Genomic DNA, 16783 nt, shown 5'->3' on the forward strand with positions numbered 1-16783 from the left:
CACAGAATCGTCGTCCATCATGCTCTGGAGATTTAATTTGTCAAAACGCAACCACCACGTGAGAATATTTACGTGTACAGAGAAACGTTGACCAGACATCTAGGGAAGGGAGGGGAAAGAAGGGACCAGCAACGGTGGAGAAAGGACGGCAGATGTGTCGCCGGTGGGTTCTCCCTCTTCCGGTTCACTCCATCCAAGGTCTCACATGCCATGTGCAGACTGAAGGCAAAAGTCTCCACTCTCCAGCCTTCGTCTGGACGCTCTCCTCTCTCCTTCCCTCCCTTCTCCCTCCTGATTGCCGTCAAGACCAATTTCTTAGCTGGTCTCAATGTTTCTTTCCTAGTTATGTCAGCTATCGCAGATTCAAGGAGGGAAACGTCAAAAAAATGGAAACAATTTGTCATCCTCTCTGTAAAGAAATGTATAAACATTGGTTTCGCCGTTGTCCAGATAACCTGTGCAAAAGAGGGGGAAAATCCTCAATAAGAACCAACCAAGCTGTGCTCGCATTCACTCCTGCTTCGTTCTTTCTGACCTTATAGTCTCTTTGGTAGCTTCATAAGCAGTAGGGTACTCATGGCTGGCACTGTTACTGGGCCTTGTGCAGCTACAACCACAGTTGTGGCGATGGTGCTGCTTTGCTCTTTTGCTCTTGTTGCAACAGCTGGACGTGTTGGGAAGCTCGGGGGGAAGAGGAATCTCAGTAATGGTCTCGGTGCATCGCCACAAATGGGGTAATTGATACAGATCCTTTATGATTGCTTCCTTTTTATTTATTTATTTATTTCAATCCGTTTCATGTAAGATTGGATGGTCTCGTGAAACGTTTACAGTCACCTCTCACACTTAACCCTAGCTCATGTTGGATATTAAACTTGATTGAAATCAAAGAAACAGTTGAAGGGGCTATTCTCATTTAAATGGTATAAATAATATGTCATTGGAAAGCTATGCCTGTCTAGGTTCCAATGAATCAGGTCATTCGTGAATTGAAGTTTTTTAGAAGAAGTTATTGCCATTTTACTACATGTTATTCAGTAAAACCGAAAATAGGATGCATACATTGATTAGTGTCTTTTGATGTGATAAGATGTGATAAGATGTATTTATTAATTAGTATCTTTTGAGTAGTATAAATACCCATGTACTCAAGTTTTGAATAAGCAAACAAAGAATTCCTTTTAAACTTTTGTCTCTCCTTTGTTTTTCATCTTCCTTTCTTTGAGTTGCTTGCTTACCTTTGCTTCCAACAAAGTGGTATCAACAGCGAGATTGAGAGAATGAGTTCAATCTTTCCAATATCTACAATTATCCGAAACCAACTATGAGAGTTGGTCAATTCGAATGAAGGATATCCTTGATTCTCAAGGAAAAAGGAAGCTTTGGAGAAAACGAGGAAGATGGATCAATGTGCACTTATTGTCATTTATCAAGGGTTAGATGATGACATGTTCATGAAGGTTGCCAATGAGGATACTCTTCAAAAATTTGTCACGGGAGTTGACAAAGTTAAGAAGGTACATCTTCAAACTCTAAGGGTTGAGTTTGAATCACTTTTGATGAAGGAGAGCAAGTATATCTCAGAGTTCTTCACAAGAGTCGTAGCGGTGGTGAATCAAATGAAAAAGCTAGGAGAAAAGATTGAAGATGTTCGGGTTGTTGAGAAGATTCTATGCTTTCTCAACACAAATTTCATTCATGTGGTGTTAGCCATTGAAGAGTCTAAAGACTTGGAGATCATGTTTATTGATGAATTAAATGGGTCATTACAAGCCCAATAGGAGAGAATGAATCGAGGCAAACAAGAGTAAATTGAGCAAGCTTTGCAATCAAAATTATCTCTCAAATCTAAAAGTGAAAGCACTTCGAGAGGTGGAAGAGGTCAAGGACGTGGACGTGGTCAAGGAACAGGTAATGATGAGCAACATTCTATTTTTGAGAATAGAAACCAGACTTTTCAAAGAAGTCGTGAAAGAGGAAGAGGAAAAAGCAATAATGGAGGCAACTATTGGAGAAATAATGAGGTAAGAATTGACAAATCCAAAATTGAATGTTATTCTTGTGGGAAATACGGACATTATTCATGGGAAGCGTACATTATTCCCTTCACTAAAAGATGAGCCCGTGGGAGAAAATAGTACATGGTACTTTGATAATGGCGCTAGCAACCATATGATACGTGATAGAAGCAAATTTGTGGAACTTGACAATAATATAATGGGCCATGTACGTTTTGGTGATGATACAAAGGTGGAGATTAAAGACAAAGGTACAATCTTATTTCAAATGAAAGGTGGTGGCCACAAAATTCTTCATAATGTTTATTACATTCCAAAGATGAAAAGTAATATTTTGACTACTGGGCAACTTTTGGAGAGTGGCTACAAAATCACCATGGAATATAGCTTTATTTGGCTTAGAGATCGAGAGGCCAATCTTATCGATAAGGTCACAATGACAAACAATCGAATGTTTATGCTTGATATGAAGAACATTGGAGCAATGTGTTTAAAAATTTGTGTGAAAGATCCATCATGGATTTGGCACATGAGATTTGGTCATCTAAACTTTGGAGGACTTAGAAACTTGGGAGAAAATAATATGGTGAAGGGCATTCCAAAAGTTAATCATCCTAACAAGTATGTGAAGCGTGCTTACTAAGTTTTCCGAGACAATCCACTAGAAGTGCCATCACTCCACTTGAACCAATCCATGATGATGTGTGCGGTCCTATCAAGCTTCAATCTCTTGGTAAAAACTCTTGCTTTATCCTTTTTATCGATGATTTTTTTAGAAAAACATGAATATAATTTTTGAAGTGCAAGAGTGAAGTTTTTGAGGCATTCAAAAAGTTTAAAGTTCGAGCTGAGAAGGAAAATGGTTATGAGATTAAAACACTACAAACCGATCAAGGGGGAGAATTCACTTCCAATGAATTCAAGAATTTTTGTGAAAGACATGGAATTCGTCACCCTTTGACAATTCCTAGATCGTCACAACAAAATGGAGTTGCAGAGAGGAAGAATAGAGCAATCCTCAACAATAGAACAATGTTGAAGAGCAAGATGATACCAAAAGAATTTTGTGGGCAGAAGTTGTTGCTTGTGCAATCTATCTCTCAAATCGATCACCTACAGAAAGCTTAAAGATTGTAATGCCCCAAGAATTATGGAGTAGACGGAAGTCATGTGTGTCACATTTGCGAGTTTTTAGATTAATGGCCTATGTTCATGTTCCAAGACAAGAGAGATCTAGGCTCGATGATAGAAGCAAGAAGTTTTTGTTCATTGGCTATGACGAAAATTCAAAAGGCTACAAGGTCTTCAATCCTAGAAATAATAAAATTCTAGTTAGTAGAGATGTTGAGCTTGAAGAAGTTGCTTCATGGGATTAGAGTGATAATGAGGAAGGAGTCTATGATTTTCTTCCATACTTTGAAGTAGAAGAGTCTGCAGTGCAACAAGCTCAAGGTGAAATTACTCCTCCAACCTCACAAAATACATTATCTCAAAAATCATCGTTATTGTCTTTACCTTCATCTTGCTCAAGTGAAAGACCTCAAAGATATCGGAACCTTGTTGACATCTACAATGAAACTTAAAGGTCTGAAAGGTTAGAAACTGAAAACTTATTTTGTCTTTTCTCTAATGATGAATCTTTAAGTTTTGAAGAAGCTGTAAAAGAGAAAAGGTGGACATAAGCCATGAATGAAGAAATTCAAGCTATTGAAAAGAATGACACTTGGGAACTTGTTTCTCTTCCAAGTGGTCATCGGGCTATTGGAGTTAAAGGGGTATTCAAAGCTAAGAAGAATTCCAAGGGGAAGGTAGAGAGATACAAAGCGAGGTTAGTTGCTACTGGGTACAAACAAAAGCAAGACATTGACTATGAGGAAGTATTTGCTCTTGTTGCTCGCTTAGAGACAATCGATTGCTAATTTCTCTTGCAGCTCAAAATCATTGGAAGAAAATGGATGTAAAGTCACTTGATAAAGCTGCTGACATTCACAAAACCTCTCAAATATGAAAGTTTTCAGAAGTTGAAAATGTTGATCGGTGTTGCAAAAATATCAAGTTTAAGTGGGTGTGTTGGATATTAAAATTTATTGGAATCAAAGAAACAGTTGAAGGGGCTATTCTCATTTAAATGGTACAAATAATATGTCATTGGAAAACTATGCTTGTCTAAGTTCCAATGAATTGAAGTTTTCTAGAAGAAGTTTTTGCCAATTTACTATAGGCTATTCAACAAAACCAAAAATAAGATGCTTCCATTGATTAATGTCTTTTGGAGTGATAAAATGCATCCATTGATTAATGTCTTTTGGTGTGATAAAATGCATCCATTGATTAAAGTCTTTTGATGCAATAAGATGCATCTATTGATTAATGTCTTTTGGTTTGATAAAATGCATCTATTGATAAATATCTTTGAGTAGTATAAATATCTATGTACTCAAGCTTTGAATAAGCAAGCAATTGTATCAAAGAATTCCTTTTAAACTTTTGTCTCTCCTTTGTTTTTCATCTTCATTTCTCTTTCTTTGAGTTGTTTGCCCACCTTTTCTTTCAACAACTCACTCCTCTCTGAAGAAAGAGAGGCCATTAATTTTCTTATTAATTTTCACTGAGAGCTCTAGTACGAGAAAGTTCATCATATATCGGTCTCTTGTGTAAATTTGCCTTGAAGAAAATGATCACCTCATGAACGAATTAATGCATGACATACATGCTCACCATTTGATGAAGTTTTGGTTTTTCGATGATCCAATGATAAAATCATTCTTCGCTAAGAGACGTACAAAATTGAGTGTGTAAGAGATCACTAACCGACCAAAAGAGAAAAGAAAGTAGCAGTCTTGAACGTTTTTTATGCAGACAAAAGAAATAATGTATGTGTCGGCCATGGTCCATGAATCCAAATAATAAAGTAAGGTTTGTCGTGATATCCATGAATCTTGAGGCTTCTGTTATGATCCTGGGGTTAAGTACTTGGTTTTCCGTTACCTACCAGGTCGGTCTTTTGGGTAATATTGGTTAGGTGCTTAACATTTGGTATCAGAGCGGGCACCATGTTGCAGGTTCGAATCCCAGAGGAGCCGACCTAGAAGGGGCAACCTGGGGGTGACCTAGAAGCCGCATTAAAATTACTGGTAGACTCAAAAGGTGGGTCGGGCCAGTGTCGCTAGAGTGGGCCGCCGAGGACGTCGGCTCATAACGGGGTTAAGCACCTAGCCAATACTACCCAAAAGACCAGCCTGGTAGGTAGCGGAAAGCCAAGTATTTAACCCCAGGATCATAACAATACTCCCCTCATTATGAGCCGGCATCCTCGGCGGCCCACTCTAGCGACACTGGCCCGACCCACCTTTTGGGTCTACCAGTAATTTTAATCTGGCTTCAAGGTCGCCCCCTCCGGGATTCGAACCCGCAACGTGGTGCCTGCTCTGATACCAAATGTTAAGTACCTAGCCAATACTACCCAAAAGACCGGCCTGGTAGGTAGCGGAAAGCTAAGTACTTAACCCTAGGATCATAAGCAAGCGTTTCAACATACGGGTGATTATTTTTTTACATGTTTCATTTTCGTCTTTTCGTTCTCCATGTTGATTGATAGATTAATTTTTCTTTTCTACCATGACTGAATGAGAGTTTTGTCTTTCTGTTCAGATGGAACAGCTGGAATCGCTTCCATTGCAACATTGACGAGAAGCTTATCAGAGAAACTGGTATGATTGAGAATTCATCCCTCTACTACCCCATGCACTGTTTTTCAGTATCACTTTCGGACATGTCACATTATCAGAGTCCCAGCTGTGTCTCTGCAACTCAACTGAATGACCGCCTTCTAAATGAAACGCTGACACTTACACTGCCATGACTACTGAGATCGGGTGACGGATGAGAAATAGAGAGCTTAATGAAGCAAGGAGTTGTGTCATGTAAATATGTCCTAACCTCTTCCGCCTTTCATGATTGGACAGCGGATGCAATGGTGTCTACGGGACTTGCTGCAGTCGGATACCAGTACATAAATTTAGGTCTGACACTACTCCTGGCTTCCATCTGAAAGTTTGATGGTTACTTCTGTTATTGCCAAGATTAACTTTGTTTTTACTTATTCCACTGAAAAAGATGATTGTTGGGGGGAGCTGAATAGGGACTCTCAGGTATATCAAATGTGTTTCGTCTTCTTTATGTGAAATATCCCGTTCGATCGCATTCTACGTATTAAGAGGCGTATTTTTGGATTAATCGTGTGATGACATTGACCTTGAGTTGAATTTCCTGTTGAGTATTTGGGATTTTTCCAGGGGAATTTGGTTCCAAAAGCTTCAACATTTCCCTCAGGAATTAAAGCACTTGCGGATTATATGCACAGCAAAGGGCTCAAGTTCGGTATCTATTCGGATGCAGGGTATGTTAAAAAAAGCTTGACTGTGTTGGGAATGGGAGAGACTTCACTGATAGCTCTATTTGTGTCTGACATCATATAATTAAATCCATGACAGGACCCAAACGTGCAGCAAGACAATGCCAGGTTCGCTAGGATATGAGGAGCAGGACGCAAGAACTTTTGCCTCCTGGGTAGAGTTCATCTTCCTGATGATAAAAGAATCACCATTTTTGTCTGCAATATACAATGTTTTCCTCATTGAGACAAAATTGCGACTTGATTTTCTTTCAGGGGGGTTGACTACTTGAAATACGACAACTGCCACAACACTGGCACAAGCCCAAGAGAAAGGTTGGCAAGTTGATTGTGTTGGTGGAAGTCAAGAAAGATGAAAATAACCAACATGGTTTTTCTTGCAACTGAGTTCCTCTCACCTTCTTGGTCTCTTAAATAGGTACAAGAAGATGAGCAAAGCTCTCCGCAACTCTGGAAGAGCTACATTTTTCTCTATTTGTGAATGGTAAGTTGCTATATGCTGGCCAGTTTCTTAATAAGCAGCTGGTTATGCATGGTCGCTAGTCTCCAGTCTCTTTATTATGTAGCTGGACAGAGACAATATCCTGGTTTCTTCTCAAGAGTATTAACGCTAAAAGACTAGCATTGACAACAGGGGGCAGGACGACCCGGCAACATGGGCTTCAGGCGTAGGTAATAGTTGGCGGACAACAGGTGATATCAGTGACTCTTGGGAGAGGTACATGCGTAGTAGCAATTCATGGAAGTTTAATGCTGCCAGCCGAAATCCAGATGTATATCTTGCTGAGAAACTGATCGATCTGAACTCTTTTCTGCACAGTATGACATCACTCGCCGATACCAATGATCACTGGGCATCATACGCTGGACCTGGCGGATGGAATGGTTGAACTGAAATGAAGCTCGGCCAGAGCTTCTATGTTAATTTGTAATGCTTTTGTAGTTAGATAAGTAACCCTAACAGCTAACAAATATCATCCTCAATTCGTCATGTTCCGTTTTTCCAGATCCGGACATGCTGGAAGTAGGAAATGGTGGCATGACGACGGAAGAATACCGCTCACACTTCAGCATATGGGCGCTTGCAAAGGTTGTACAGCAATCTGAGTGTTCGCTTCCCCAGTAAATTATTTAATCAATCTGAGAATATATCGCTCACAGGCACCTCTGCTAACTGGATGTGATATTCGGTCAATGGACGATGTCACTTACAAGTTGCTGAGCAACAAGGAGGTCATTGCAGTTAATCAAGGTACATGTCTAGTTATTGATGAAAATGACATGGCTTTCTTCATTTCATTCTATTTGATCAAGAAGTACTCTCTGAACAATATTGTCAAGTGATAATTAACTGAAGTTTTCCCTTTCTTTGACTTAACAGATGGATTGGGAGTGCAAGGAAAGAAGATTAAAAAGGATGGTGATTTGGAGGTAATCCTTTCCATTACTATTAAAGGGTTTTTTTCTTCTTTGATTATCAATAATCCTAGCAAAGCGGGCTTGGAGAATCTAAGCATATATATAAGGTCATGGCATCAATTTGTGCAGGTGTGGGCAGGCCCTCTGAGCAAAGGTAGGGTTGCCGTGGTCCTGTGGAACAGAGGATCTAAGCAGGTGTCCATTACAGCAAACTGGTCCGATGTGGGTCTTGATCCATCGGCAGTGGTCGATGTTCGAGATCTATGGAAGGTGAGCTCTGACTCCGGGACCCTTTTAAGTACTGGTCTGTTTCTTGAAACAAGCTATGAACTTGCTTGACGAGGAAATTATGAACAGCATTCAACGACGAAGTTTGTTGGTGGAGGGGTGACGGCTACTGTCTACTCCCACGCGTGCAAGATGTTTGTACTCCTTCCACAGCGTTAGCTAGCCCAGAGAGAGGCACAATGAGAAAGAAGAGGAAAAAAACAGAGCATAAGATAGCATCCGGGCCAAGTAGGTGAAGAATGAAAATAAAAGAATGTAGTCGCGCACTCGTGATTCAATAATCAAAGATTAGTACATAATTTGCAGAGATGAGCACGGGAAAAGAGAGCAGTAGAGATGAAAAAGTAATCTTCACAGAGAGAGCCCTCTTTAGTTTCAATAATTAAAGGGTTAATACAAAATAATCTATATCTTTTGAGATTTGACAAGTGAGTTCTCAAAAATTTTCCCATAAAATTATTATGAGTTAGTCAATCAATCCTGACGTAATTCTAAATTTTTTAAATTGGGAAACTTGCTGCAAGCAGCTTATAAATGCTTCCAACACCGGACAAGCCATCAGTAACTTTTATTTTTTTTTAAAGGAGAGAATCAAAAAACGAAAAAGTAAAATGTCTCTGTCCCGGTCTCAAATCAACAGCTCGCTCTATTGAGAAAGGAACTAACTAATTCAATTGGAAATTTGGAAGGGGACCCATTTTCTTCAGTGAAAAAAAACAGGAAGACGATACGAGACCCTAACCAGCCCCGTTTTCATGCAGTTTGCTTCAGGAATCAGACGAAGAACCTATGGCATAAATCGATGGGTAAAGCTCATGGTGGAGCGAACGAGCTGTCGACTTAACGAGGGCCTGAGGGGTGCGGTGTGCGGTCGATGCTCGCCAATGGTTCGAAGAAAAAACCGCTGTTTTGGTTTTGGTGGGCTGTAGTAGCACCCTTCACAATTAATTACTCATTAGAATATACTCGGCATCTAGACCCTGCTTTCATGGTTCCGTCGGCTTTTCTTTTTTATGATTTCACAGCAGTCTCGTTCGATTCCCGATTTTCCTGTCCGCGCCCTCACTTGGCCTCTTGGTTTAAGTAGAATAGGCTGTAGAGAAAAGTCACAAGTGTCCCCTTCTGCTGCCTGCACCTTTCTTCCACTTCCATCTCTGGAAAATCCTTTCTCCTCTTTACGAAAGAGGTGTAAAATTTTCTGTTCCATCATTTTCGGTCTCTGCTCGTCAGATCGGATCTGTGGATCTGTTCTGAGAGTGACATACTTTATCCTCTCTCCTTTTAGGTATGTTTCTTTTCTAATTTTCATTTTATTTATTTATTTTGTTTTTGCATCGATTTTATATTTTCCTTGAGTTCATCTCTTTCGGTTATTGCTTGATAACCAGGCTAGACCCATGTGAAGATAATCTACTTTTCTTTGTTCTGATCTTAGATGTTTTCGAGACAAGATTTCACATCCGTGCTTTCCGCAAATTCTGTTGTCGAATTCTCTTTCTTTTTTTTGTTCCGAGGATTTAATCATGTGTTTCTGCGAGGTTTTTTGCTCTTGAAGAGCATCGTTGCTCCCTTTCATCCTATCAACTTTTCTGTTGCTCTTGATGTTATTTTCTCACGCTTTTGCCTTCGAATTTCTGAAAGGAACTTGCTTGTGCGCACTTTATTTTTTAGAGTTTGTTTGATCTGTATCACGGATGGATTCTGTTTTGCTTCAGAAACGAAGGCCTGAGGGATGGCGAATATCGACATTGAGGGAATTCTCAAGGAGCTTCCCAACGATGGACGCATTCCAAAGACAAAGATAGTCTGCACCCTCGGTCCTGCCTCGCGGTCCGTTTCCATGATCGAGAAGCTCCTCAGAGCTGGTATGAACGTTGCAAGGTTCAACTTCTCACATGGGACGCACGAGTATCATCAGGAGACATTGAATAATCTCAGGACTGCCATGCAAAACGCACAGATCATGTGTGCTGTCATGCTTGACACAAAGGTCAGCGTTTGAGTTCCTTCTTTTCATCCCATTTTAAATCAGCATGATTGCTTGATGACCTGGACGACATTTCCTAATGCCCCTATGCTTAGTTTGATCGTGCTCTCTCTCTCTCTCTTTTTTCTTCTCCGTTTTGGAGAAAGGTTGTTCATTACTCTAGCTGAATAATTTAACTTATTTCGTGAAAAGAACTAATTGTTACCTCTGAGTTACTTGAAATGGAGGAAAAGCGAATTTGATCTTTGGGTGTCCAATACCTCCTGGGACTTTCGCTCTTGGTTCTTCATTTAGTTGGTGAAGCCTTTGCATTTGCTTTTGGTCACCGTTAGGGGAGCACTTGGTTAAAGTTATTGTTAAAATTCCCCACGATATGAGATTAAACAATTTGAAAATACAAAGAAATAAATGTAGGGAACTTGCATCAGGGTCATATTCATGTGTGGTACCTCTATTCCAAATGGTGCATAAGGTTTGTAATACATCAAAATTTATTTGATGTTAGCAAGCAAAAACCCACACTATTTACTTGCTGGAATATTCTGATTGATAAGGAGTGAGGTTACTCATTGATTGAGCTTGATTTTTCATTCATTTGGTAAACTATCATTTTGATATGTGCTATTTCATTTTGATTCTCTCATGCTCTATCGGATCCATTCTTAAATACCACTTGAGAAAGTCTGCTATCATCAGTGTTAGCTGAACCTCATCCATGTATGGTGGTGCAGCCTCGTGAACCATCCCCATTTTTTCTGCCCCATCATTTGATAGTCTTATTACTAATTCTGCCTTCTTCATGTCTTCTCTCTCTATGTCTATGTCATTTTCATTCTTCTTTTACGTCTTACTGGCCCTCAACCATCATATAAGATACATTAAATAAAGTTTGTGGACTAGAAAATTCTTGATGAATCAGTGGTAATTTGTCTTAGTTTCTGGCAGGTTGCCGCTTTGCTACAAATGATTCTTGAGTTGATGGTTTCAGTTGTTGTCTGTCAAACTATGGTCTTTTCTTTCAAAAATGCCTCCTATAACATATGCTAAAGCATTTTTTACTGAGCAAGGGTAGGAAACTAGGGAATTCCTATATGCTTTTATGGCGGAGGTCCACTGTATGGTGGAGCTTCTGTCACTATATGGCGGAGGTCCACTACAGACCATAGTCGGTTTGAGGATATATAGCTGGGAGGAATCATTGAAAAGGATATGCACTTTGCAGGGATGGCTAAAACTCAAGTGAGATGGCATCCCGGGCTGGCAGGTGGAGGATAGGTCATTCAGAACTCCTAGGGTTGTTGCCTCCTCTTCTCTCCTCCCTTTGGATAATGTGAGTTCAGAATGTCAGAGTTGAGAGCCCTCCTGTAGGGTCTCAGGTTGTATAGGGAGCTTCTCCTCCCCATACTTGTGGAAGGCTATCCGTTAGTTGTCATTTCATGGGCCTTGGAAAAAATGCTGTCCAGGGAGATTTTTTATGTACTTTGACAAGACAGAGGTCTGTAGTCTTTTGGTAGATTTCTTGGTCCACCAATAGTGAAGCTGATTCTCTAACAAGACATGGGGCAGCTTGACAACACCTTGCTATCTATAGGTCATTTGCTTTATGATTTTTTTTTCATGGTGTAGATTTTTCTTTTTGTGGTGGGCTTTAGTCTTATCCTCTCTTGTACTTTTTGCTCTTTTCACCCTCAATGAATTCATACTCTAAAAAAAAAAAAAACTCAATTTATTTTGGTTCTTTACCAATTCAAGTTCACACAGTGACTCGATGGTGTTTTTGGATTGAGTAATAAAATCAAAATTTAATGTGTTTACATATGTCCAAGTGTATGTGTATATATATATAATATGTTAAAAAAGTTTCTAACTGGTAACAAAAAACTTATACAGTAACGTAGTTTGAAACAACCCCCTTGTGTGGGGAGACAGAGGAAGGAGAGGGATGATGTGCCTCCCGCACCTCTCAGATGATGACAGGGGCCTCCTCTCATCATACGGGGCGGTGGAGGATCTACTCTTGAGGGGATGGTGGGACCTTACCTCCTCCTTCGACACTCTCACCACCATGCATGGGAAAAAGGAAAGAAAATACTTCCAGGAAGATTTTTAATGTACTATAATGTCATTTTTGACTTATCCAGCTTCCTGTTTCTCTTGGTGTCACACTCCAAGAAGTGCTAATAGACTCGCCGACTCTTTGGCTTGGGAGGGTGCTTTTAGGCAACCCTTGTTGTCAGCAATACATTTCCCATTCTATTGTATTTCTAGTTTTACGTTGTTTTGCTTGCTGTTAGTTTCCTCATTTTTTTTATGTAATTTCTCTTTTTTGGAGCTTCTTTTATGAAATCTCATCTATCATTGTTTTCAATAAAACAGTGTTCACCATTTTGTTCAGACCTTGTAGATGAATGACCAATGGCTTGTTTGTATGCTCCAAGCTTGAAGATTGAATTCATGTGCTGAAACATGCCAGGACTCTTTCGTGGGTTAATTCTAGCTCCATGGTGTGACATTGAGGGGAAGCTGGGGAAGATTTTTTTTCAGATTTTGGTTTTGGTAGTGGGTATCTGCCGTAAAACTTTTTGGATTTCATGCCTTAATTTTTCCAAACAAATTTTACTTTCCAAATCTCATTTCTCTTCTGAGCCCTAGCCTCATTCCTTTTTGTTTCTCTCTCATTGTAAACTCTCTTGGATAGCAATCCATTGAACTATTTCAAAAGGTGACGAATTGCTTTGGATTTTGTAAGTGATATTCATTGATGAGTAGAAAGACCATTATCCTTGCCTGTATATCTGTATTTCCTTAGTTTGTGCATCATTAGTTCAATTCTTCTTTTATTTTTTATTTTAACCATTTTTTTACTTTAATTTTTTGTTGTAATTAAACCTGACGAGCTGCTGTTTAGACCTTGAAAAGCATAAAATAAGTAGAGAAATAGAAGGAAGGAGAAAAGAAGAAGAGGCAAGAGAGAGATGGAAGAGTGCATTAAAGCAGCACTCGTTAGGGATGAAAAAATCGAGCCTTCTCTATTTAATAATTCACTTAAGTAAAAAGAAGACAAAGTGCAATAACTTACTGCAAGCCCTAATACATGTAGTTCAACGAAGTATTAGAATTCAATTATAAAGAAAGGTTTAACACCCATTACTATTATTTGAGAATTCCTCTTGAGGGAAATTGTCTTCATTTAGAATTATTATATAGAAAGGTGTAACACACTTTTTATATCTTTGTAATAGTCAATGACATTCCTATCATCCATCTCCGGACTAAAGAACTTGGCATATAATCCATATATATGCGACAAGTTACTCTCGAGGGCATACATTGTTTAGAGAAATTCAAATCTCCTTGGCTGTTTCACAATTCATAATTTGAATTCTGAGCTTGGATTCCATGTTGTTGTAGCCAAGTCATGACTCGGCTATCCTCTGCTTCCCAATTATCATTTATAGGAACTAGTTGGCCATCTCGTACATATGTAGTCTTTCTCTTGTCTTTCAGATAAATTTGCACTTGTCTAGATCAGCTTAAGTAATTTTGGCCATTCAGTTTTTCCGCACTAGCCATAATTGTGTCTTCCCATCTGAATTTTCTGTTTCTCCGGTTGGTGTAAACACTTCTCCGGAATCGGCCATATTAAACAATCACAATCAATTTTAAAATGTCAAATAGTCCTAAAATAATGTTCTGAAATCTATGTGGGCCCTACACTGAATCAATTAGGGAAGGAGAAACATTACCTCAAGAACAACTAATCAATTTGAGAAGCTGAAGATCCACAAGGAATTGCCAAGAGAGGATTATGTCACACTTCCAGATCTACCTATAGATTGTAGAGGATTGACTCCTATGCAGGTAGTAATGGGTAGATCCCAACAATAAACCCCTCTAGGGCACAATATTCACATAGAACTGCTTCTAACTAGTAGTAGAAGCCATCAACCTTAGGGTTATGGCAGAAAAGGAAGAAAAAGTTCCAGAAGGAACAGCTGAAGAGCTCAGCAGCAGGATCTCATGCTATGATACTATGTAAAAGTGTGAAGTTTGTGAAGAAAGAGAGAGAAGGGTGAAAGGGAGAGATAGAGAGAAGAAATGCGCGAGCAGCACTCAAAAATCAGGTCAGAACTCCTGCTCTTCTCCTTTATTGAGAATCACTTAAGTGAAAACAGGTTATGTTACAAAACTACCCTTTACAACTTAAACCCTCATATCTCTTTGAATACTCAGAATTTTACCAAATGGTATAGGGATCAATAAAAATAGTTTTCTGTAAATAATTTAATTTAAAAACTCAATATTTTATGGGGACATAAGCCCTAAAAACACTAATGTAAAACATAGTTTTCTCATTTATAGATTTGAATATTCCTCAAATTTTGACTTTTGAAGAGTTCGATTCATTTTATTCTGGTGGCATCTTATACACTGTTCTCTTGACTGAAATAATCATGAAAATTCTCTAAAAAAATTTGAAATTCCACGTGGGAAGTAGTCATTAGCTACTATTCAAGAAAAAAAGCGTCCTCATATGGAGTTTTTATTTTCTGTTTTACCATTTAGTGCTTCTTATTTTCAATTTCTAATCTTATCTCATCTGTTGTCTTCTCAGGGACCTGAAATTCGTACAGGTTTTCTAAAGGACGGAAAGCCTATCCAAATAAAGGAGGGTCAAGAAATCACAGTCACTACTGATTATAACATCAAGGGGGACACAGAGATGATTTCAATGAGTTATAAGAAACTTGCTGAGCACTTGAAGCCTGGGAATACTATCTTGTGTGCAGACGGTACAATCACACTGACCGTTTTATCTTCTGACCGTGAAGCTGGAATAGTGAGATGTCGTTGTGAGAATACTGCAGTTCTAGGTGAGAGAAAGAATGTCAATCTTCCAGGTGTAGTGGTTGATCTCCCAACACTTACTGAGAAGGATAAGGAGGACATATTGCAATGGGGTGTGCCAAACAACATCGACATGATTGCTCTTTCATTTGTCCGCAAGGGATCAGACCTTGTAAATGTCCGTCAAGTGCTTGGGCCCCATGCTAAAAACATTCAACTCATGTCCAAGGTTTGTCCTGTTCAATTCTCGAGATATTCTTATTGTTATTAGGCTTATTATCTTCTCTTTCTGTGGTTGTTGGATATGGTTGAGAGTTCGTTAATTGAGTTATTGTCTTGTTCGTGTTTCTGTTGTGAAGGTTGAAAACCAGGAGGGTGTGGTCAACTTTGATGAGATCCTGAGGGAGACCGACTCTTTCATGGTTGCACGAGGTGACCTTGGAATGGAGATCCCTGTTGAGAAAATCTTTCTTGCCCAGAAAATGATGATTTACAAGTGCAACCTTGTGGGCAAACCAGTGGTGACTGCAACCCAGATGTTAGAATCCATGATCAAGTCACCAAGGCCAACCAGGGCTGAGGCCACTGATGTTGCCAATGCTGTTCTTGATGGCACAGACTGTGTGATGCTTAGTGGTGAGAGTGCTGCAGGGGCTTACCCAGAACTAGCTGTCAAGATTATGGCTCGTATATGCATAGAGGCTGAATCATCCCTTGATTATGGGGCTATTTTCAAGGAGATGATACGATCGACGCCCTTGCCTATGAGCCCCTTGGAGAGTCTTGCCTCCTCTGCCGTGCGGACAGCAAACAAAGCAAGGGCAACTCTCATTGTGGTGCTGACTCGTGGTGGTACCACAGCCAAGTTGGTGGCCAAGTACCGACCTGCAGTGCCAATCCTTTCGGTTGTGGTGCCAGTGCTGACAACTGACTCATTTGACTGGATGTGCAGCGATGAGGCACCTGCAAGACACAGCCTCATCTACAGAGGGCTGATACCACTGCTAGCTGAGGGTTCAGCAAAAGCCACAGATGCAGAGTCAACCGAGGTCATCTTGGATGCTGCCCTCCAGTCGGGAATACAGAGGGGTCTGTGCAAGCCAGGTGATGCAATTGTGGCTCTTCATCGTATAGGTGCTGCTTCAGTCATTAAGATCTGCGTTGTGAAGTAGCATGTGGGTTGAAGGGATCAACCAGCATTAGGGCAAGATAAGGTTGAGAACACCTTTCAAATTTTTGTTGCTTTTTTCCTTTTTGATGAATCTCTGTTTATCTGTTGGAGTCTTTGTTACATCACTCCAACTTTAAACTAGTATGATGCTCTGTGTTGTTCTGTGCCCTTTTTTCATTGGAGGGATGTGAGAAAACTCCAGAGCCTCTTCTCTATGGAACTCTGGACGGGACTCCCACATTTTGGCAGCATAATATGTGGGTTTTGTTTGAACTTTGAAGTGTTACAGTAAGTAAGCGGAATGGCACAAATAAGATGAAAGTTCTTTCTGAGACAATTTTTGGCTAACTAGCATTGAATTTTTTGTTGCTTAGCTGGGCATACGTTACTCTGGTACTCAGAAAAATTTGCTGTAGCTTATGCACGCTAGCTGTCCTCATAAGGTGGCTTTTATTTGTCCCGCTGGTTCAGCTCAGTTTTTGAAGTGAAGGAAAGGGTTAGACCATGGACAGGTTAGCATGGAAATCTGTGGCGGGTTTCAGGGAATGGAAATCCCGTGGATAGGGGATGTTGCTAACCAAATGAAGATCCATTAGTGATTATATCTATGAACAGAGTGAAGGGTGCAGCAGACCAAG

The 16783-nt window shown here is 39.8% G+C and overlaps 2 protein-coding genes across 2 annotated transcripts; both read left to right on the plus strand.

Annotated features, from left to right (window-relative positions):
• The first annotated feature begins 98 nt into the window (after positions 1-98).
• Positions 99-8483, plus strand: LOC137938970 (alpha-galactosidase-like). Its single transcript, XM_068784109.1, has 15 exons — positions 99-734; positions 5670-5728; positions 5984-6040; positions 6135-6169; positions 6314-6417; positions 6512-6592; positions 6688-6747; positions 6851-6916; positions 7067-7150; positions 7253-7317; positions 7440-7522; positions 7594-7684; positions 7814-7863; positions 7981-8121; positions 8209-8483. Exons 1-15 carry the CDS (start codon positions 577-579, stop codon positions 8296-8298), a joined length of 1224 nt encoding a protein of 407 aa, XP_068640210.1. The 5' UTR covers positions 99-576; the 3' UTR covers positions 8299-8483.
• A 671-nt stretch (positions 8484-9154) lies between these two features.
• LOC137938790 (pyruvate kinase, cytosolic isozyme) lies at positions 9155-16482 on the plus strand. The gene is made up of 4 exons (XM_068783828.1): positions 9155-9424; positions 9855-10129; positions 14742-15203; positions 15334-16482. Exons 2-4 carry the CDS (start codon positions 9872-9874, stop codon positions 16144-16146), a joined length of 1533 nt encoding a protein of 510 aa, XP_068639929.1. The 5' UTR covers positions 9155-9424; positions 9855-9871; the 3' UTR covers positions 16147-16482.
• The last annotated feature ends 301 nt before the right edge of the window (positions 16483-16783 follow it).

Source organism: Aristolochia californica, unplaced genomic scaffold (genome assembly GCF_029961685.1).
Source record: "Aristolochia californica isolate CCGP_79_NKW_82.1479 unplaced genomic scaffold, dmAriCali1.0.hap1 SCAF_8, whole genome shotgun sequence".
NCBI lineage: Eukaryota > Viridiplantae > Streptophyta > Magnoliopsida > Piperales > Aristolochiaceae > Aristolochia > Aristolochia californica.